Below are 23,832 nucleotides of genomic sequence, written 5' to 3'. Positions count from 1 at the left end.
CCAGCTCACTGTTTGGGCCCAGTGTTTTACTTCCCCCATCATACTTACGAGATAATATTTCTCTCTGAAGCTAGGAGTGTTTGGCGGAGTCCAGTTGTATAAGGAGCTTTTCCTACTACCCAAAGAAAACTTGGCAGAAGTTCCAGGCGACAAAAACAGGTTCTCTGTGTCAAATGGGCTATGAGCAGGGAATACAAAGGTGTAAGTGTTATCAAAGGCCAGGAAGCATTTAGATGTTTAGCAACAGGAACAGCTATTGGGATTTGAGCCCCATAGCATCATTCTGGTCCCTGAAGTCTATTAAATAATACTCAGCTCTGGGATAAAAGAAGAGGGAGACGGGCAGCCCCTCTGACTTATTCCCTTGACACCTGAGCTGCAAGAGGGAGATAGTGGGGCATCATCCTTTTGCATGGAGAGAAGTACTGAATAACCTCATCCTTCAGGCATGGAGATCACAGCAGAGCCTAATCAATGCAGTGCACTCTGAGCTGGCTACTCTCCCAGAATCAGATCAGAGTCCGATGAAAGCTCCCTCTCTTTCTGTGGGGTCTTATATCCCACACAGTAGTTCCCCAGCTATGGCCCATGAACAGCAGGGTGCTTGCAGGTGGCCAGCAGAATGGTATATTGGCTGCCTGGTGCTCCAGAAATGCACGGGGGAGATTAAATGAAGAATAAAAGGAGTGTGTAACTAACTTTTTCCACAAAGGACAAAACACTATCACTTGAAAAGCCAGTAAAAAGGTATGAAATACAGTCTTGATCCTACATACACTTATACACAATTGATGTAGTTGCCACAGGGATGTTATGTCATTGTGCAGGGCAGGAGATGCGGTTCATGCAATTGTGGCTGGGAAGGGAGCTTCCACACCTCTATCCCTGTAAGATGCTGTCCGTGCTGTAAAGAGCCCAACAACCCTTATTCTAAGCACTTGCCAATTGTCCTCAACGCTCCAGAGAAGGTCACTACTCTTCCCATTTCCAACAGATGCATGTGCTGGGACCTCTTTCCTCAGAGAAGCACACTAAGGTAAAGCTGGGTGAACCTTCACCCACAATGCACTCCAACACGGAAAAAGAGAGGAAAATTCATGGACTCCCCCCTCCTTGATAGTGCTAGGGCATTTTTAATTAAATTAGTTCCCCTCTCATGTGTGCTTTTGTGCACGAGGGGAACATATCATTCATATTATCTCTGATCCCACAGACCATATTTTAAATGAAGGCCAACCACAATGCTAAGGTGTCTGCACTCAACTGGAGCCCCTGGGAGTTCTGAAACGATCCAAACAATAGTGGGCACAAATTAGTTACATGGAGACTTTTGCCCTCAATTCAAAGCCAAGTTCTATTTCCCTTTTATTGCAGGGGTGGAAGGCTGAATATAAACATTTCAGGCACAGACAGCAGTGTCCCTCATTGGAACATGCTGTTGTCATCCCACCATGGAAGTATCACTCTCAGATGTTGGCCTAATGCATGTCAATTAGCTAAATTAACCAGTGTCACACAGCTGGAGTTTGTCAAACAGGCCAGTTCCATGGAGTCAGATTAGCAGCCATCTGTGCTTTCTCACTTTGCAGCAAATTAACTAAATCGGGTACCTGACAGCAAGAGCACTTTATCCAGAGAACGTCATGGACTTACTGACAGAGGCAAATTGCTTTCATCTACAGCATTTTGTTCTTAGAAGGAGGATGGCTGGGGCTAGGGAATCCTTTTGTTTAAGATTTTCAGTTTTAGTTTTTAATACAGCAACAAAGCAGTAATAATAAAGAATACAGAGTAAAGATATAATTATATCAAGCTAAGGCCATTCTCCTCCTGTGATGATTGATATAATCCTATAGTAAAGAAAAAAAGATTAAGGGCATGTTTACACTGCACATTAAGACCCGGCTGTGATTCCGGTTTGAGCCCAGCCCCCCTTCGTCCACACACAAATCAGTCTGACTCAGGTTAGCAAGCACTCAGGACTTGGGTCCTAGGACTCTGCTAGGAGGTTAGGTCAGAGCCCAAGTCCTGCTGTGACTTGGGTCCAAGCCCTGTCATACTGCAGTGTGGACACAGGTCAAGCTACAGACCTGAGTCAGAGGTTCTGCATAGCGCAGTAGGGACACATTAGCACGGCTGAGAGACCCAGGTCCAGTAAGTGTAAACCCAGCTTTACAATGCACTGTGGATTCTCAAGCACAGGCTTGGAAACACCAAGTCCATAAGGCTGGGTCGTACAGGCCCAGGTTTAATGTGCAGTGTAGACATATGCCCTTATGGAGTACATCTCAGGGTATCAGCCAGAAAACACAGTGAAGTACAGGGGTGAACTGATGACATGGCTCTTGTGAGCGAGTGAGAGACAGACCGAGACCATGATGCTGCATGGGAGAGAATGAGAGCTGCTCAACTATGGACCAGACCCTATATTGCAAACAAGTCAGATTTTTTTCTTTAGCTCAAGTGGTAGGAGCCTGAGCTTTTAGAGCAGCAGGATCTGGGTTTTAGCCCTGCTGTTCCCATGTAGTACTGAGGCGCACAGAAACAGCCACAGCACTAAACTGTACGAGTACCATTTGCAGGGGAAGCAGTGCTACATTTACATCTACTTGCCAAGGTCCAGAGTTGTCTGGGTGGCTTTGATCCTTGGTTCAGTCCGATTCGCTCTTTCCCAGCCATTTGCCATTAGGAACGTACCAAAAGGCAGGTATTGTCAAACCAAAGGTTTTTGTCAGGGTTGTATTCCTCCCACACTCCCCCTGCGTTCACGCCCTTCAAACAATGAGGCAGCCTAGGGGGGTGCACTCCAACAAAGACTTACAGCCATTATGGGAATCATCATGGGCCAGATGGTCCCATGATACCACCGTGAGGGAGAATGTAGCCTCCCTTTGTGATTCTCTTTGCTGTGTGGGTTGGCCTGGTGACCAGGTCCCGTTCCCAAGCCAGCAGAGCATCTATGTCCTCTCCACCCCAATCATAGAGTATCACGGTTGGAAGGGACCTCAGGAGTCATCTAGTCCAAGCCCCTGCTCAAAGCAGGACCAATCCCCAACTAAACCATCCCAGCCAGGGCTTTGTCAAGCCTGACCTTAAAAACCTCTAAGGAAGGAGATTCCACCACCTCCCTAGGTAACCCATTCCAGTGCTTCACCAGTTTCACCCAAGCTTCCCTCCCTCCTCCCCTAAGCAAAGCTCTTAAGGGAGGGCTATGCCACAGCTGGAGGTGTGAGCACAGCGCAGGTAGGCGTACCTGCACTAACTTTAATCTAGCTCGCATGGCTAAAAGTAGCAGTGAAGAGGAGGTGGTTCAAATCCTAGCCGGGGCTAACAACATGAGTTCAGCATCGACCCAGAGTTCTGGATGGACTAGTACAGCCTATCATGAAGCTCTTGATGATGCAGCTTCACTGCCATGTTTAGCCATGCTAGCTTGATTAAAACTAGCATAGGTATCAAGTACAGAGGGGTAGCCGTGTTAGTCTGGATCTGTAAAAAGCGACAAAGAGTCCTGGGGCACCTTATAGACTAACAGAAGTACTGGAGCATAAGCTTTCGTGGGTGAATACCCACTTCGTCAGACGCATGTGGTAGAAATTTCCAGGCAAGAATCAGTCTAGAGATAACAAGGTTAGTTCAATCAGGGAGGATGAGGCCCTCTTCTAGCAGTTGAGGTGTGAACACCAAGAGAGGAGAAATTGCTTTTGTAGTTGGCTAGCCATTCACAGTCTTTGTTTAATCCTGAGCTGATGGTGTCAAATTTGCAATTGGAGTCTGGTCCTGAAGTTTTTTTGCTGCAGGATGGCTACCTTTAAATCTGCTATTGTGTGTCCAGGGAGGTTGAAGTGTTCTCCTACAGGTTTTTGTATTGATATTGATATACAAAAACCTGTAGGAGAACACTTCAACCTCCCTGGACACACAATAGCAGATTTAAAGGTAGCCATCCTGCAGCAAAAAAACTTCAGGACCAGACTCCAAAGAGAAACTGCTGAACTTCAGTTCATTTGCAAATTTGACACCATCAGCTCAGGATTAAACAAAGACTGTGAATGGCTATCCAACTACAAAAGCAATTTCTCCTCCCTTGGTGTTCACACCTCAACTGCTAGAAGAGGGCCTCATCCTCCCTGATTGAACTAACCTCGTTATCTCTAGACTGATTTTTGCCTGCATATTTATACCTGCCTCTGGAAATTTCCACCACATGCATCTGACGAAGTGGGTATTCACCCACGAAAGCTTATGCTCCAATACGTCAGTTAGTCTATAAGGTGCCCCAGGACTCTTTGTAGCATAGGTATGACTACTTCTGACTGCAGTGTAGAAATACCCCAACCAACTGAAGTCTGCAAAAGAGGCAGTAGGAGGTTTATCAGAGCTATCTAGGCTAAAAGAGCATGCACAGCTTAAAACCAAAAAAAGCAAGTTGCAGTTAGAGCTCTCACTCCACAGCTACTGGGGGGGGAGCTGGCCCAGGAGGGAAGTTTGGGCGTCACAACTGGACTTGATTAGTCAGTCATCATTTTAGGGGGGGGGGAAGCTGCTATTGCTCTGAAAAGAGCTGTTATTTTGAGTGGTTTTGTTTTTTAAAATGGAAACACCCTTCTCTTATCACTGTGCAAATATTCCTCTGTAGGAACAGCTTCAGCAGATAAGCTGTCAGAGAATAGGAGCTGGCCAGTTCCATGTGCAAGTCCTCTGGAGAAGCTGCTTGGTGGGATACCAAGGTATTGTGCAAACCTTACACATTAGAGAAATATGGCAGAAATGCTCTGGTAAGCATCAAGAGTCCTCGGGGGGGGGGGGGGGGGATTAGCTCACAGGGGATGTATGTCACCATTAACGTTGTTCCCAGCTGGGCAGTCACCAAGTTGAAAATCTCTTGTTTCTTGGAGGCAAAAAAGTGTTACAGCTGGACCAATGCTGCCAAGTATTACCAGCCCTGGTACACGTACGGTGGTACAGTCCGGTATGCCATATCTGTATGCCATACCCAGTATGAGCCTGGCCCCAGTCCCTCCCTTCCACACAGCTGCATCTCCTGAGTCCTCCAGCCTGCGGTCTGTACAGCAGCCATGTCTGAGGACAGAGCTGGGGGTAGTACAGCAGCCTCGTGGGAGGAGCTGCCAGCGTGGGGCTGCCCGGCGGCCACATTTTCTTCTGCTCCTTTTGCTGCTGTGGTTCCAGAGAGCCTAGATCTCTCGGGAACTGCAGCGGCGAGAGGAGCAGAACGGGGGGCAGCGAGGTGGCCCCACACCGACAGCTCCTCCGGCACGGCTGTACCGCCCCCAGCCCTTCCACACAGCTGCATCTCCTGAGTCCTCCTGCCTGGGGTCTGAACAGCAGAAGTCTCCGGCACAGGAGGGGGAGGATAGAGCTTCCTCCCCCCACCCCCAGCTAATGTGGGATGGATGTGGATCAAGGGGAGGGGACAGGGAAAAGTCATGTAGGGAGGTCATGTGCCTCGCCTTCGTATCCCTCCCATGAGTGCAGCGTAGGGTGACCAGATGTCCCGATTTTATAGGGACAGTCCCGATTTTTGGGTCCTTTTCTTATATAGGCTCCTATTACCCCCCCACCCCCGTCCTGATTTTTCACACTTGCTGTCTGGTCACTGTAGTGCAGCGTGCCAGCAAGAAATGATTTCTGCTTGCACCACTGATTACCAGGGAATCATTTGAGTTTATGAAATCAAGTCACTTCACTTGTATTCATGTCTCCTATATGTTGGTTTATTTGATCCTCAAAGGCTCCATACAGTCTGAAGTAAGTAGAGATAGACTGAAAGTCTTGGGCCAGGTCTATACTACCAACTTCTGTCAGCATAGCTACATCAATGTAGCTAGGCTAGCAAAAGCCCCTAGCATAAACATGGTTATAGCAGTAAAACTGTTCTTTTGCCAGGAATACAGAATTCTGGTATAGCTCTGTTAGCCAAGCACTCTCACTGTAGACCTGGCCTTAATCAGAATTGAGTGGGTTTGTGTGTAGAATGGTATTAGTATGTCATTCGCACACTGCAGTTGCTGCTAAGTGCCAAGAGAAGCAACAGTGTGCCAGGGAGATCAGTCAGAGGTGCCATTTGCCTAGTGGAGTTTTTAAATAGTCCACAAGGTTGAGGGACTAACAAAATCTCCGAATAAGAAGGTGCGTTACCACCCTCCCTTCCCCCAGAGGCGCAGGAATTTATGTACACACAATTATAGAAACAGCACTAGCAGGATTAAAAGCAAAGCAATAGTGTTCATCCTTGGCAGTCATTTGCCCTTGTGGGTGAGAGGGAAAATTACATAGGAAGAGATGTCTTCCAGGCTCAGCTCTGCAGAGGTACGCGCAGTACAGTGCTCCCCAGATTTCAACAGAGATACTATGGCAAGAGATGGTTTAAAGACTCATTCAATATAGCGGAAGCACCTCCAACACTGCACTCAGGGCTTCAGATCACTTTTTCCAACGCCATCTTCTTGCTCATTTTAAGCCCAGAAGTAGAGCATGTAGGGATGGGTTTGTTCTTGCAAAGAAATTTGAGAGTGGTGGTTGTGTTGTTTTCTTCAAAAAGTTTCCGTTTTTGTTGAAAGCCTGAAAATACCATGCTGCTGCCCCTCCACTCCCAAATTAGTTTGTGGTTGCTAAAAACTAAATAGGTTTAGCATTTGAGCAAAAACCTGAAAAAATCATCACACACACACACACTTACTTACCAGGGACTTTTTTTTTTTGGTCAAAATGGAAAGACATTTTTAGCATTAAAAAGTTACATCACATTAAAAATTTTGGCCAATTCTAACCTGATGGCCTTTGCTTACAACTGCAAATGACATGCATGTAAATCCACACGCTATACCAGTATTCTGTATTCCTGGCAAAAGAACAGTTTTGCTGCTATAACCATGTTTATGCTAGGGGCTTTTGCTAGTGATGCTGGCATAAGGGTGCTGGGGGTGCCCCTCTAGCTTGAAGTAATAAATACCAAATACATGGAAACCAGGGTTTCCATCATCAGCACCCCCACTATAAAAATTGTTCTAGCATCCCAGGGCATGACAGATCATGCAGAGATCACCAATCAGAACCACAGTGGTCAATGCTTGTGGAATGATGCTTTGCTGTCAAGCCAAGTACTAGCTCAAGCTTCTAAAGAAGAAATGTTAGGGCCCTCACAAACCTCAGAGCAGCTGCAACAAAAAAACCAAAACAAAACACAACCAAAAATAATATACACTGGTGCCTAACACTAGCTCTGGGGAGAAGGAAAAAAAAAAAAAGACCATGATAAACAACAGGTGCAGGCATTGAGCTCTGCTACATAAGTGTGTTTTCATTTACTTCAAGTGTTTGAAAACAAAACTTCAGATGCTTTTGACCACACTGATATTTTGTTGCACTACAAAACTGAGCTAAACAGGTGTGGAAGAAAATGGCAGGATGTGTGACAAACCATTTGCTCACAAAAAGGCATTGGAAAACAGTGTAGGATACTCCATGAATGTCATATGTTCCAGAGAGCAACCTGAAAGTTCAGCTACTTAGCTACATTGGGGTTGGAAGACTCATGGGAAGGCTCTTTACAGTATTTCACCTGTTGGTAGCCAAAGTCAGCACCAAAGCAGAAGCCAAGCTAGGTTTCCAAATACTCTTAGAAATAGAGGATTAGTCAGGTTGTTCCCCATTCCTGAAGAGGGACCTAAACCCACAAGTCCTTCAGATCTGAACTTTGCATGTTAGTTCTAGTTGTTACCAAATATATTCCAAGACCCTTTTCCAGCCCTGATGATGGAGCTGAAAACAGCCAGCAGTAAAGGTGCTGCTCTCATTGATTGGCTGGGTACTTCACAAACATAGTTGGGTTTGAGGCAGTAGAGAGTAAGTTAGCAGTCTGCTGTACCAGAGGGGCACCCAGCACTTTGCAAGTATAAAATAAGAGAGTTTGCAATATACTGCAACCCCAGAAATATGAAATGCATTATGACACTGACTCTCTCACACACACAGCTGCCTTCCAGCATGAGTAGTTTGGATTCATTACAGACACCAAACTGTCGATCCACAGGAGGACAGTGGTTGCCTCTGCTTCTCAAGAAAATTGAAGCTCTGACACATTCTGTTAAATGCTGACTCGGTCTGTTTCTTAGCTTGCTTTGCAAGCCATTTCCTTCTCATATTGGCAGGGGGCGCCAGTTTTAGATGGTTTTCCATTTCAAGTTTAGATGAGTTACGGTGTGCACCTGCGCTAGTGAAAAATCCATAGCAGATTAGTGACAAAGTCTTTTTCCAACCCCCTCAGCCCTATCAGGAGGGCAGGTCACGGCTATTTAAAAGGGAGTAATCATTTAATTCTGACCATGGCCACAAAAACAGTCTGTGCCCTCTCTTCAGCAGAAGGGAGCTACAACAACTGAAATATGCCAGCAATTGACATCAGGAGAGAACGGCTGTTAAAGAGCCATTCCACAGTCAGAGAGGCAGGACCAGCATGTGGCCACATCTTATATAGACCAGCCTCAACCACATATGAGAATACCAATGCAGCAGCTGTCTTCCGGGCATCTACACCTGCATCAGAGAGCCCTGGATAAAGCCTTCACACGGATGGTAAATTATGGAGGGGCTCAAGATGCAAATTAAGATTTCTGGAGTGAGGATTTTGAGGTGTACCTGGCAGAAAAGATTCAGGAAATCTCTCAATGCAGCACCCATAAAATGAAATTTTTCCTTTAATAGTAGTGGTAATTTACTACAAAAACTTTACAAATCTAAAATGTAAAACAATGCATCAAATCACAGGTAACACCTAACTCTTCGGGGGCTGGGTGTGTGCGATGCACCATAGAAGCAATCACACTGGGATCATAATAATGTTTCACAACTGTGCACAAGCAACTGTGATCACCATGTCAAAAAGTCAAGTGTGACAGCAGCCAAACCTTTGAGGAAACCTCATTTTTAAAGGAGGGCTTGGCCCCTGTAACTGTAGTGATTTCTCTAAACCTCAACCATATTCGTATGGTGGTGTCTAAGAGCTGCTGTTTTCAGCTTCATTTCATCTTCTTTAAGTCCATTCTTTGCATTTCAGAGATGTGCCTATGCCACAAACTGAACACTGACTCTGGACAAAGCGGAAACCTAAATAAAAGCCAGACGCAGCTGGCTCCATTGTTGGCAGCCTCAACACAGAGCAAAGAACTGAAGGGCCATGGAGAGAGGGGCTATCCTCTCCTCCCTGGGATTGGTCCCTCCAGATCAGGGTTCAGGCACATTGGCGGGGGATGCTGTGGGGAGGCTTGCGCTGCTGCTACCTAGGCTGCACCTGTTGTGTGAACAGAAAGAGGACTGTAGTGTTGAGTGCTGTTAAAGTGGCACCCATCACAAGCACTAAGGCCCTGTTAACAGTCCTCTCCCCCACTCCCATGTTCAGCATTTGGAGTTGTACTCACTTCCAGATGACCTCCAGCTGTAGCTTGATGGTGCCTAGCTCAGTTATATCCACAATGATCGCCTGAGGCCTGGTTGTAAAGAAGTCGATGCTGTCACACGTTACCACACCAACTAGAATCGTGGTCAGTCCCCGCAGCTCTGTGACCTACAGAGGCACAAACCCATTTTCATTTTGCCAGATACCTGACACACATGAAGGATAGTTGAGGAGTTTAGAGAGGCTGGACTCATGGGATATGGCTGAGTCCAGTTCATGCCCATGAGACACAGATTCTCTACCACCCATATTGAGGAACTGGCCAGTTTGTGTGCACAATGAATATGGCAGCCTAGGATCAGCTCTTTGAGGCCATAGGCCAAGTTTTTCAAGCCTGGGTGCCTACGTTTAGGCCCCTAAATAGTAATGGGCTGATTTTCCATAGATGCTGAGCCATACGCTGCTCCCATTCACACCAATGGGGGCTAGGAGTGTTTAGCACTTCTGAAAGTGAAAGTCATCCCACTTATTTAGGAGCCTAAACTTAGGCCCTTGCAAATTCTAGTTTTAGTGTATATTCAAGTAACTCTGTATCAGACAAACAACCTGGAACCCTGGAGCCCATTTTGCTGCAAGATATATATTTTACAGCAAGCCTCACCCATCTCTGGATTTGACCCAAAAATCATCTAGGGTAGAGACCCATTAGATTATCTAGTCCAGGGGTGGCCAACCTGTGGCCCCAGAGCCACATGCGGCTCTTCAGAAGTTAATATGCAGCTCCTTGTATAGGCACCGACTCCAGGGCTGGAGCTAAAGGCGCCAACTTTCCAATGTGCCAGGGGGTGCCCACTGCTCAACCCCTGGCTCTGCCACATGCCCTACCCCCACTCCACCCCTTCCTGCCCCCGCCCCTCAGCCTGCCGTGCCCTCACTCCTCCCACCTTCCCCCCAGACCCTCCTGCACACCACGAAACAGCTGATCGGGAGGTGCGGGGAGGGAAGGGAAGGGGAGGTGCTGATCGGCAGGACTGCCGGTGGGTGGGAGGCACTGGGAGCGGGGTCAGGGAAGCTGATAGGGGGCTGCTGATATATTACTGTGGATCTTTGGCAATGTACATTGGTAAATTCTGGCTCCTTCTCAGGCTCAGGTTGGCCACCCCTAATATTCTAGTCCATCTCCCTACCCATGTAAGGCTGTTCCAATCCCCAACTACCTCCAGAATATGGACACAGCCCTTGTCTACCACTCCCTCTTGGGCCAAGCTGAGCTCAGCTGCAGCTCAGAATCAAAGCCGACAGGTCTTCAGCATCCCTCCTCTCATGGTTTACAAGCAGCACACCCTTCATTTGTCAGTAGCTCATCCCAGTTGTAGCCCATTACACATGCTTTGCAGCCTGACCCACAGCTTCTTCAGCCACAACTGAGTCCAGCAATGGCAGAGAAACAGCTTCCCAGTTCTCAAGTCTGTCTGCAGTCCTAGGAAGTGGGGCTGGAAAACCCACAACCAAGATGCAGCTGGACAAAGGCATATTACTACTTTTGTGCATCAAGGGGTCTGTCATATTTAGGATCGGGGACAGATTTAGCAGGTAAAGTTTTCAGAAGCACATACATCTCATTTGAGAGTTAATGGTAATTAGGAGCCTAAGTCACTTTTGGAGGTGGGAATCTGGCACTTGAAAATTTCACCCAATTCACACTTGTGTGGAGAGGGAAAGCAAAGAAACTAGAGTCAGTCAGGTTTAATAAACTGGCATGAAACCCAAGTCATATAACCTCTCTCTTGAACTTCGAGGTGAGTCATTTTCACTGGCATACAAAGCAATTCATGTTTTTGCAAATATTATGAGAAAACATGCATCTGAATTAGCTTCTCTCCTGATTCTCATTGTGCAGCGGGGAAAAAACATTTTAAGAACATTTCTAAAAGCTCTACTGGCTAGAAGTCAGGAATTCTTTCCTATGTAACTCACATGCTGCCAGAAGGGATGGGGCGTTGCAATAGCTATTTTGCATGGCTTCCAGGCATTGAAAGCCTTATGTTGGCACTACAAAACAATGTGTTTCACTCGTGTAGTGAAGGGTCCAGTCCAACCCTGCAGTCTATTTTAGTCTCAGCTCCCATCTAAGTTGATGGGAGTCATGACTGCAGGATCTGGCCTTCAGAGGAGTCCAGATCACAACAGGAGTTTGCTCTAAGCAGCAGCTGCCAGGTCAGGATGTAATGTAAAACAGGTGGAAGCAGCAGTAGTAAATAGTAACAGGAGGATCCAACTTTTACCTAAGTGAAAGAATAAAGTGCCTACCATGCATCTGTATGGTATAGCAGGGAGTCCTCCAATGAGCCACTCTAATGCCAAGTGGCAGAATCCTGCCCAAAGTTACTGAATAATTATGCCCGACTCACACTGGTAGGTGGATCTCATTAGCTCCAATAGGATATACATGGCTTTAGAGTATCTCTGGGGCAGAGGAAATTAGGGCCTGAGACAGAAGAGGTCATGCAGGGAAACCCCAGGAAGGGGCAAGTTTGGCTTATATATACACCCAAAGTATACATACATAGAGTTACCCTGCTCCAAAAAGTGTGTAAGAAAATCCCCAAAATCTTGCATGCAATATAATTACTCCATCCAAGCCATGGACCCCTAACCACCACCAAATCTTGGATGCAGATCTTAGAAAGGGGTCATTCTAATATATGGAAAAGCAGAAGCATTAACCCAGTTGCCATTAAAAGAGTCCTGGGAAAGAAAGCAGAAGCAGAGATCAGAGGCCAGCTCAGCAAGCAGAACATTGATTAATTGCTGTTTCTATGGAGCTGTGAAAATTCAGATTGTTTTTTTAAAAGCGTGCTAGGCAGAGAGCCGGGTGGGAAGGCAAGCTACTCGCTAACCAATGGCTCCAATCCAGCCACTGCAGACAACTACCTTTATTTCAAACTTCTCATGGAGGTTGGGTATAAAAACCTTCTCTTCCTCATCCCATGTTTGGCTGTCATCCGTCTCAATCTTGCCCTTCAGCTTCCACTTCTGGCGTCCCAATCGCACAAACACCTAGAAGCCACATAGGGAAGAGGCGTCTAGAATCAGCAAATCCCAAAATAGCGTATGGAACTGCACCATCCCTCCCTCCCCACACTGCAGAGCTCGGGCTTGTTCCTTTGATTGCTACACTTTTTAAGAAGCAGGGGTGGAGTTGCCAAGTAGTTCTGTGCCCCACCTGTCCGGGAAGAACTTGGGCGGCTAAGTCAGATACCAAAGCGTACGTGTTGTTGTAATGCAGAGAGAGTGAGTTACTGTCGTGTAATGTCCTGCATCAGAGCAGGACAGATTTTAAAGTGATTTGGAGTTTTGTTAGGGGCAGGAAGAAAAAAAGTGTGTTAGAATTGAAACTACTGGGATGAAAGCCATAGGCTTTGTACACACAGTTATGCAGTCCTGTGCCCTTCAGGGCAGTTGTTCCAATTGGGATCTACCCTATGGATAGGCAGCAGTATTGCTACTACCCTCTTTCAGGGTGGTTTTAGACTCCAAGTCCCCAAAGGAGCTCTTCTGGAAGACTTATGTCTCCCAGGTACCTGGACACTGCCCTCTATCAAGGCACTTAGCCAAGTCCTTCAGCTTCATGCTGAGGCAGGAATAACTTGGTAGCTATGCAGCACCCATATAGCTTCTGGTTTCCCTGCATTCTCTCTCCTGCTCAGCCTACACATCCCCACACTCCCCACCTGCAGACACCAGGTGCAAGCCCATAATTGAAAGTTGTAAGAGAAAATGGATTGCTGTGTACTGCACCTCATACTGGTCCCCTGGGCAGAGACGTGCGTAGCCCACCAACCCTGAAACGAGAAGGAAAACCCCTTCTAATGTTTGTAGTTTGAGAGAGTTTCAAAATATCTATTAACAAATCTCAGCTTGCATTAAACACCCAGGTGACACTCTGATTAATGTCCCCTTACAGCAAAATTCATGTGGAGGAGTTGTTAGCATTTGTCTTATTTAATATTGCAAACTTTGCATAGGGGTGGGGAAGAGGAAAGTCCTGCTTCAACACTCACATATAAAAGAATGCTGCAGAGCAGGGACAAATTTGTTTCGCATCAATGGGGGGCGGAAAAATGAGGTTCATTAAGAGTCAGTTTAGGTCCTGATCCAAAGCCCAGCTCCCAGACTTCAATGAGCTTTGGATCAGTCCTTTATACAGCAAAGCTGAAAAGCTTTTGGCTCAAGCGATGAATGCAGTAGAATAGTACAAGGGCTACCTTTCATTTTCAAGTGAAATTCTCCCAAGTGCACCTCCAGTGCCCCTTCAATCAGACACATATCCTGGAAGAGAAAGACAGAGCAATTACATTGACTGAAGAGTGGAGTAAATGGTACTATGAGAAAGTGGCAGCCATTTGTCTCCATTCTTGAAGACAAACACATCACAGACCAGTTTAGAGCGGTTTGCAAAAGAACATACATTTTACACACCATTAACACTTCTGCATACTGAGGCAGATTTTTTTTTTAAATGCTACTTTCAGGATGGGACATTATATCCCAGCTCTGCAGAGGAGCAAGGTTGTTTAAGTAATACACTTCACACAGTCTTCCCCATTTAGGATAGAGCTACACTTTGAGCTGGAGGTGTAAATTCCAGCTTGAGGAGACATACTAGCACTAGTTCTGATGGAGCTAGTGCACTTGAAAAAGAGATAGACCCTAGCCACAGCAGCAGTACAAGTAGAAAGATGGGCTAACCAGCCAAACAACAATCTTGTCCAAGACCCGAGGCACATACTTGGACAGGTAGCCCCTCCCACTGCTTGCGCTGTTACAGCTATGCTATTTTGAGCATGCTAGTGCCATCAGAGCTAATGTGGGTACGTCTCCTCAAGCTGAAATTTACACCTCCAGCTTGAAGGGTAGACCTACCCTGACTTACTCACACAGTAAGTTACTAACTATGGCTCCCATTGGAGTCAATGGAAAGGGTTTAGCTGATCGCCATATTTGGGGTCGGGAAGGAATTTTCCTCCAGGGCAGATTGGCAGAAGCCCTGGGTTTTTTTTTTTGCCTTCCTCTGTAGCATGGGGCACGGGTCACTTGCTGGAGGATTCTCTGCACCTTAAAGTCTTTAAGCCATGATTTGAGGACTTCAATGGCTCAGACATAGGATAGGGGTTTGTTACAGGAGTGACTGGGTGAGATTCTGTGGCCTGCATTGTGCAGGACGTTGGACTAGACGATCATAATGGTCCCTTCTGACCTTAAAGTCTATGAATCTATGACACCCCACCCCCCAAATAACTTCCTATGAAAGCTAGATTCAGTCCTAATGTTACAGATCAAATTCAAGGGACTTTCTATGCACCCTTCATGAACACATTTGGTTACAAGCAAACAAACCGCATTACCCTGTGCATTTCACTGCATATTAAGGGGGAAGTTAGACAGCAAAATACTTTTATAGAGGAAGCTGTGAGTTGTAGCTGATGTTATGCATTTTCATCTAATTTTACATGTTACGTTCTAAGCCCAGGCCACCAGAGAGCCAACAGTTCAGAACAGCATGTCTTGGTACAGTATCCACTGCTTTGACTTTAGACAGAAGAGTCAGTTATTTGTCAGATGCTTGAGGAGTTCTCCTACCTCTGTGCATTCTTGGAGGTTCTTATAAAGTTCTACCAGGCTCTCTCTGGAGGCTTTGGTGGAGGGAGTCAAGGAGAAGGCATGTTTCATATTAGAGGCCCCATCTCGCAGCCTGCACTGGATGCAGTAAGTTTCATATAGTTCTTCTACCTTTAATAGGGAAAAAAAGAGGAAAAAAAAGGACTCTGTTTTACACCACTCTGGGGTCGGTTTCCAATTTTAGTGAGTTGAAGGAAGTAACATTAACACGAGGAATTTTTGTTTGACGTTTCCCCTTGTAAGAGAGCAGTTCTCATCGTTCTAGCACTGACTCGTACCCCCTACTCTCATAAGAAGCCTTTTCAACAAAGTGGCTCCAAGATTTCAGATGGAGGGAAGAGTGGGTAAAGGATTAATCCCACCAGTTAAAGATTTTTTGAGGTTTTGTAAAGTACAAGAAAAGCATGCTAATGAGAGGGTCCTACATAACCTTGAAACATGTCACTGTTAACAGTCTGTCCCAGGTTTAAGGCCAAACACTTAAATAAAAGTTCATTTCCAGCCAGCACCAACAAAAACTACTAACCCACCCCAGAGCCTGAAAGCCTCTAATTAGTTGTTCCGCAGATAACCTTCAGTTGATCATTTCTAAGTTATGGGTAAATAGTTTCTTGGGGGGTATTGTTTTTCTGCTGTTTTGGCTACACAGGCTTCCCTACCTCACTTTGTTTTGTCTACCACGGACTCCACAATCCGAGCAGAGAGCCATGTTTCTCCCAGCACTACTTCAAAAGAGGTAGGGCACCAGGCTTTGGAAACCACCACCACAGATACAAGACACAGAATAAGTAGCCCTAGAATTCTATCCAGCTCTCCAAGGTACTTAGTGTGGTAATGGGAGCCTTGTATCTGAGGGCCCTGAAATCTTTAATGCACTTCTCCTCACAACATACCTATGAGGCAGGGCAGTGCTATTATCTCCATTTTACCAATGGTAAACTGAGGTACAGCAAGGCTAAGTAACTTGCTTACGGTCACACAAGAAGTTAGTGGCAGAACAGGGAATTAAACCTCAGTCTCCTAGGTCCTAGACTAGTGCCCTAACCACTGGGCCACCCTTCCCATCTCCAAGTCTACACTGAGGAGGCAACTCACAGAGTCAACAGGAGCATGTTGAGATGGAGAACGATGGGGCTGCTCTATTTGTTTAATCTCAAAGTGACTATATAGGGAGACCTATGGCACGGATGCTTCAGTGCTAGCCCAGAGAAAGGCTTCTGCTTACTCAGGCTAACCAATCCCTTACCTACATCCAAGTCATGGTAAAACGGCCCTAAATGGATGGGTGTGTAAGGGTACATCATGGCTCTCAAGTGTGTGTTTAGTGAGGGCATGACTCTAAACCAGGCATATCCAGAAAGCAGGTTCATTCTACTGTTACTAAGCCATGAGGCGTGGAGGGTGAAAGGAGACATGGTTTAATTCGGGGGTGGGCTAAGGAAATAGGGGGCAGTCACTGAATTCTGGGTTGAAAACACACACAGCTCCATGTATGCAAGAGATATTTTTGAGCCCTTCAAATCAGACAGGAGATTGGTAGAATCCATTAAGTGCCACCACCTAGGCTTCCAGGAAGCAAAAAAAACCAAAACAAAAATAACCACCCTCTGCAACTCCTCCCAACAGCACCTATCTTCTGAGTAAGCTGGTAGGATATAGAAACTGGTTCTGCAGGCTGAGGCTGGGCTATGCCCAGGATTCAATCTGAATAGAGCCATTCAAAAAAAAAAAAAAAAAAAAAAAAAAAAAAAAAAAAAACACCTACACACACCCTCTCCTTTTCTAATGGAAGCAGTTACATCTTTCAGAAGTCCCAATGTTACTTCCCCACAAACAAGCTATCATGAAAGTATTTTCTAATCAGAATTTTTATATAGCAGTGTAAATCTCCCATACACAGAATATAAATAGAGCTCCCCTTACCTTGCTTATATGAAATTCCAGTTTTCTGATATACCTTTCAACAGAGCGAATTTGCTTTAGAAAGGGAAAGAAGGATTAAAAGCTATTTAAGCAAACATTCACATAATATGGCATTAAATTATTCAATGAGCATATAGTATCTGTACTTGCACTTCACTGTTCATTGCTTTCTGTGACCTGTCCTGTCCCTACCCCTCCAAAAGAATGAGTACTTACCTTATCCAGATCATAATAGAAAGCCTGAAAGACAAATATGACAAGTTGCCTGTGAATTCATTTGCACATATTAAAGACATTTCCACATCTGCTGCCAGAACAACTGCCCACGCTGCACCGAGTCTTTGTTTAGAGAGTTACAACGTTGTAAGCAGCATTGTGCAATACAGTGGGCAGACAGCAAGGCCAACATTTTCAAAAGTACCCTCTTAGTTTCAGTGTCTTGATTTTTGGGTGCCCAAACTGAGGCACCTCAAGTATGATTTTTCAGAATCAGTAAGGATTTGAAAATTGGTCGAGGTGGATGGGAGGTTTTTGAATCCTTTATCCAGCCTTGGAAGGTTACTTTGTGTTCCCAAGGACAGTCCCAATTCGGAGTCTGAAGTGCTTTGTACAGCTTAGCACTACAAATAGCAAAAGGTTTTGTTGGGATTTTTGTCTGTAGCAGAATCAGAGTTGCTAGGACCTATTAATCAATGTTTCACCAGTTTTGCCTAATCTTTTTTTCTCCTCAGTTTCTAGACACAGCCAGGCACGTATATTACTTGCCAGATAATAATCAGCAGTTAGCTACCGTCCCAAAAGGGAAGGAATGCAATCCAGGGAACACAGCAGGATACTGAGAGTTAGGACTCCTGGGTTCTTTCCCCACATCTAGCCTTGACTTACTTGGTGAATTTAGCAAATAGGTAGAATACTAGCCTCTCACTTTCAGCATTAACAAATGGAAAGCCCCTTTGAGTCCCAAAGGCAAGAGACGGTGGTTGTTTTTAAAACTCTGCTCTCTTTAAACCATCTAAGCGATTAATACTGAGAAGCATCTTACCAGTCTGGAGTTCCTTTTTGTATCTTTGTGTCGAGCAGACAGATAATCCAACTCAGCCTGATGCACTTGCAGGTATTCACTGGAGAGATAAAAACACAAAGTGATATTTTCTTCTAGCATGTGCAGTAGGATACTCCCAGGAACAGATTTAAGAGGGCCAGGTGGAGGGAGGGAAGGGAGATTCTCTGCGCCCCCACCTCAAAAGTAGCCAGAGGTTGGGAAGGGCTGAGCTGGTGCAGCTGAAGGAACAGCTGGAAATGGGAAGGGGAGCCATGGCAGCTGGAAAAGAAGATGGGCTTCATGTGGGTTAGAAGCTGCTGCCCTCCTTCTTGCTACCTCTCATCCCTTCACGTGCCCTCCCAGCTCCAAGAGCTTCATGTTCTGTTTCCCCCACACCGAGAACACAGCCAGAGCCTCGTTCTGAGGGATTTGTTTTAGACTAAGAGAAACAAGAAACAGCAAAAGTGCAAGTGAGCGGGCACAGCATGCAACTCACTGCGACAGCCGCCATCTTGGGACAGGCTGCCCTGAGGCATTCAAAGGAGGAACAGGGGCCCAGGAGGCTCCTAATGCTGAAAAGTGCTGTACATAGGAAACAAAATAGTACATCTCCTTACACCCACGCTGTACGTCTATGTGCCCCTGCCTGCCCAGCAGGAGCCTCCCTGCATCGACCTTCTTCCCCTCAGGACAACCCTTTACCTGCATGAGCCACAATCCCTTCAGAGGAGCCCTCATGCCTGGGCCTGCTCCCATGTCTCACTCTCTCCTGCCACCTCCCCTTTGCTTGGCCACCCACAGTGGGGAAACAAGAAGTGGGAGAGGGAGGGTGTCTCCCAGCCTCTTTGTCTCCTCAGATGGGGAAGGTGGCTTTGGGCCATGCTGCTGGCTTCCTGCTTAGCTTCCCAGAGGAGCACTGGGGTAGGGAAGGTGGCGTTCTGGAGCTCCGTGCTCCTTGTTACCCTTGCGGCTGGAGCAGAAGCTGCCATTTGGGGAGGGAGGAGCTGCAGAGCTGACTGAGACCTGAGCAGCTCATTAGCCAGCTGTAGCTCACAAGGCCAAAGGGTTGAAACACTGAACACTTCAGTCCTCTGGGCTTGATTTTCAGCGGTGCTGAGCATCTGCAGCTCCAGCCAAAGTTAAATGGAGCAGTCAGCACTCATCAGTCAGCACCTCTTAAACATTCCCTTTGTTTATCTGAGCAGCTGGGGGCTGAATGCTACCTTTACTGTCCCCTAGAGCAGCCATTGGCTACTTCCTGATACTACCGTTACTTTTCCACCCCAATTAAAAAGCAGGGGCCTTACCCTGCAAAGTGTTGAGTACTCAGCAGTTATTGGCTTCAATGAGCCCCATGGCAGCTCCCAGAAGACAAAACTCCTCCTAAGCTGATCCTCTTCCAACTTCATTTTAATTCAGAACAGACTTGAGTAAGTCTATTTTCCCCTTTTGTATTTAAAGAGCTGTAGACAATCACCTTCTGGAAAATGCTGCTTTACAAGACACAGAACCTGAACAGCTTGATGTGTTTATATTAAGCAGCCTGCACTTTTCCAAAATTACTCTGTTGGTGTATTTTATTGTCTTACTATTATGAACACATTTCTGTTAATACACAAAAAGTGACTCCAGCCAGGGCCGGCTCTAGGATTTTTGCCGCCCAAAGCAAAAACAATTTTGGCCGCCCCACGTTTTTTAATTACCCCACCCCCGGCCCCGCCTCAACTCCGCCCCTTCCCCAAATCCCCAGCCCTGCCTCCTCCCCCCTAGGCTCTCAAGCCTAGGAGGGAGGAGGAGAAGCGGCGCGTGAGCAGCAGCAGCGGAGGTGAGCTAGGGCGGCAGGGGCACATTTTTAGGGGCGGCATTCTGGCGCCGGCCATGCCGCCCCTAAAAATGTGTCGCCCCAAGCACCAGCTTGTTTTGCTGGTGCCTAGAGCCAGCCCTAACTCCAGCATTCAATTTTCTGCTCTCCACACTTGCTGATAACAGCTCAATGCAGTGGTAGTCAGAGGTTGTTGTTTTTTTTATTAAAGTCATTTTAGGTTTTTGCAGCATTTTAAGATGCTCAGTTGGTGGGGAGGCACCCAGAAGGGTCATTAGACTTAAGGGCTAGTTGCTGTTACTATCTAAAAACAAAAAACATTCCAGCAAGAACAAATGGATTTAGTTTGCATCTGCTTAAAATTTGGCCTTTAAATTATTAGATGCAGCTGTTTTCTGCAGACAGCTTTAATTAGTTACTCAGTTCTGCAAGGAGCTTGCTCAGGAGTCGGACTGTGTGATGTTCTTCACAGAATTGGGACCATAACTCTAATCCATCTGACAGTTTAGTGTCCCCAAGCCCTAATAAAATATTGGAGTCGAATCAATTTTTTTTTAGGTTTAGAATTTTTATTGTTAATTTAATTCCATTAACTAGACACTGGTGTAACTTTTTAAAAGTCTAAGACATTACAGTCCTTGAGGGAAACCAAGTGTGTTTTAACTATGTGAGACACGATTAAGTAGTTGAGGTGTTTACATTTATGGTAAATAATTTCAGTACTTTTTTTCATTATGTTCTTAGCTTAAAATCCCATGGTATTAAAATCCTGGAGATGCCAATGTTGTATTTGAAGGAGCTGCATGCCAGCATGGTTCCCACAGATTAGAAGCACTGAGAGGAATTATAAAGCCACACAAAGGTTAAGATGATTCCATTTACTCTTTGTCTACTCAGTGATGGCTAGGTACCTAATGAAGTTCCTAGAGCTCCATGCTAGACCCATGGATATCACAGAGTTTAACTATTACCATTAATAGAAGCAGGATAAAATCCTTGGCATGAGGGAGGATTTGGTCCCAAATAAATGTGTTTGCCACTAGGTAGTGTGTTTACTAAGGGCCCAATTCTGTATCTAATGAAGACAATAGGAGCTTTGCCATTGATTACAAGGGTTGCTGTATTGGACCATTAAGCTAGAGCAGGGGTTGGCAACCTTTCAGAAGTGATGTGCCGAGTCTTCATTTATTCACTCTAATTTAAGGTTTTGCATGCCAGTAATACATTTGAACATTTTTAGAAGGTCTCTTTCTATAAGTCTATAATATATAACTAAACTATTGTTGTATGTAAAGTAAATAAGGTTTTTAAAATGTTTAAGAAGCTTCATTTTAAATTAAATTAAAATGCAGAGCCCCCTGGACCAGTGGCCATGACCCGGGCAGTGTGAGTGCCACTGAAAATCAGCTCTCGTGCCGCCTTTGGCACACGTGCCATAGGTTGCCTACCCCAGAGCTAGAGTATAAGGAACAAAGTTTTGGCAGTAACAAAGACACTAAAGAAGTCAAATTCCAACAAATTAATACTTGAAAAGTCCTTACTTAAGTCCTTTCTTCAAAGCTTCAAAAATTTTCTTCACCTGCTGTGGTTTTGGATCCCAGATGACAGCCCCTCTCTGCAGGGAGGGATACATTTTGGAGGATTTCACAGACATTTTAGACCTCACTGAATTCCTGCTGAGAGACTTTCTGTAGGGAAGGGGGGGAAAAAAAAAAATCAGCACCACCTCAGAGCTGGAAGAAAGTCTCACACATATAGCTACTACAATGCTAGTTACAGAGCTGCTCCTGCAAACCTTTACTCAAAGGAGCAGTCTCATTGAAAACAGTGGGACTACTTAAGTGAGTAAGGGAAGCAGGATCAGGACCTGTATTAGATCCATAACAGAGAGTGGTTCAGGGTTTGTCTTTAACCCATCAAAGCCAAGAAATGGCTACCGCTCAGTGGGATGAGAGGCCAAAGGAAGATAGAGAAGATTAGGTTACGAGCGTTAACTTAGAATTTCCTGGCTTCAAGGGAGACCACTAGGAGTCAAGTATGTCTCTTCGGTTGTTAATTTATATTACACACACAATTCCCCATTATTTGGGGGAACCAGAAATAGATTTTATGTACTACCGATTCACAGACTGCAGTTCAAACACTCAGTAATTAATCCTTGTGATCTGCTCACAAGATAGCTTATGCCCTGATCCTGTAAACACATTCATACAGGGTAGGTTTGTAGAACTGGGACCCAACTGTTGTTATCCCCGTCTGTAAAATGGAGAAACTGAGGCAGAGTGTTTGTGGGTTACTCAAGGTCAGGAAAGAAGTTGGGGTCAGAGTCAGGATTAGATCTTGGGCACTGCTGTTCTCCAAGTTTCACTAATCCCCTGACAAATGGTCCACTCTCATCAACTAAAGGGATCATATACACGATTAAAAGTACATTAACAGACCAGTTCTGTGCTATTAGGCAGTCTAGCAAAGATATGTTATAAAAGGACTTCAGAAATAGCTACTGCTTAGCTGCTCTCAACACCTGTTTCAATATTCACTCATTTATATTTTTTGTCTGAAAGTTTCAAAACATGCCAAAAGTCTACCAGGCCCAGATTATAAACTAGGGTTTTTTTGTTGTTGTTGTTGTTGTTTTTAAATCAAGGTGGGTTTTTTTTCCTAACCCAAGCTGCCTTTCTATGACAGACACATTACATCTTTTTAAAGCAATTAAAAATCAAAATCAAATCCCACTTAGCTCAGAAATCCTGTAAAATGTCATTACATAATGGGCCTGCTGCGCAAATATGAAGAACAATAGCACCTGTAGTCTTTAGTCATATACCTGTGATGGGTAAGCCGAGCCCAGAATAGGCTTTGAAATCACTGCTGACACACTTGTCTCCTGTTGATAGATTCCTGGCTGGTTTACCTCCCTCTTTATAACTTCATAAACCCTGATTATTTGTAGCTGGTTTGATTAATTCCCCCTTCTATTTGCTTTTAACTCCTTCCTTTAAACCAAGCCTTTATTTGACAAAGTTAATCTAGGGAAATTCCCCACTCCTGACATCTATTCAGATTGTGTGGTTGGGTTGGGTTGGGTTGAGTTGAGGCTCCCTCAGCTTTTGAGTGCTGAGTAAATCCTGGATTGGACACACCTGGGGAAATGACAAAAATCTGAATTCTAGAGATGGCCCATGAATTATGCAATGGGCCACCATAAAGAAGGTGCATGAAACTCAAGGTGTGAGGAAGGATGGTCTGGAGATTGGTTCTAGCTGTGTCACAGGCTTAGCCTATGACCCTTGGGTAGGTCCTTCAGTTATGTGCCTAAATACTTACAAGGAGCTGGGCTTTCTGTGTCTTAATTTCCCCATTTTACAGTTGGGAATAACAATATTTATCTCCCTTGCAGGGTGTTGGGAAGGTAAGTAAATTAATGTGCCTAAAGCATTTTGAGAGCTTCAGATGGAAGCTGCTGTAGAAATGCAACATATGGTCAGTGTATGCTCAGAAGGGAGTTTGTCTGTGATTGCCTACTGTGTCATTCTAAAGTGCTAGTGAGAGAGCTTGTGAAGGGAAAGGCAATGAGTAAATAGGTTCACTTTGCTGGGGAAAGTCCTCTGGTGTTTCACCTAGCAATGTCTTGTTCTTAACACTTAGCATGGTCTCAAAATACTTGTCTGAATTCTCATCCTTGAGCAAAACTTTCCTCTATTGAAAGAGTTAAGAGGCAATGGGATTTTGCAAATAGGAAAAAAATGCATAAAGGCTGATTGTTTAGAAATGCTTTACAGCTGAAAGTAACAGAGTAATCTTAGGGGAAATCTAAACTTGCTTATTTGGAGCTTTCTTTGCCTGCTGGAGGTGATTTGGTTATAGAAACAGCTGTTCAACTCTTTTCCTGCTAGACTCCTTCCCTGTAAGAACTCCCACTATGTATGTCAAGCTCAAATCCGTTTA

The 23,832-nt window shown here is 45.3% G+C and overlaps 1 protein-coding gene across 1 annotated transcript in view; it reads right to left on the bottom strand.

Annotated features, from left to right (window-relative positions):
• RIPOR3 (RIPOR family member 3) overlaps window positions 1-23,832 on the bottom strand; it is a 66,766-nt gene that overhangs the window by 16,511 nt on the left and 26,423 nt on the right. Inside the window, exons 3-12 of the mRNA XM_065414441.1 lie at window positions 21,426-21,572; window positions 18,063-18,141; window positions 17,237-17,260; window positions 17,021-17,074; window positions 15,059-15,208; window positions 13,684-13,747; window positions 13,217-13,260; window positions 12,350-12,475; window positions 9,438-9,583; window positions 49-178 (exon numbers count right to left, since the gene is read on the bottom strand). Coding sequence (XP_065270513.1) covers window positions 49-178; window positions 9,438-9,583; window positions 12,350-12,475; window positions 13,217-13,260; window positions 13,684-13,747; window positions 15,059-15,208; window positions 17,021-17,074; window positions 17,237-17,260; window positions 18,063-18,141; window positions 21,426-21,572 — 964 coding nt within the window. The remainder of the gene's footprint in view (window positions 1-48; window positions 179-9,437; window positions 9,584-12,349; window positions 12,476-13,216; window positions 13,261-13,683; window positions 13,748-15,058; window positions 15,209-17,020; window positions 17,075-17,236; window positions 17,261-18,062; window positions 18,142-21,425; window positions 21,573-23,832) is intronic.

Source organism: Emys orbicularis, chromosome 12, assembly GCF_028017835.1.
Source record: "Emys orbicularis isolate rEmyOrb1 chromosome 12, rEmyOrb1.hap1, whole genome shotgun sequence".
In the NCBI taxonomy this organism is placed as follows: domain Eukaryota; kingdom Metazoa; phylum Chordata; order Testudines; family Emydidae; genus Emys; species Emys orbicularis.
This window is presented reverse-complemented; position numbering and strand designations above follow the sequence as displayed.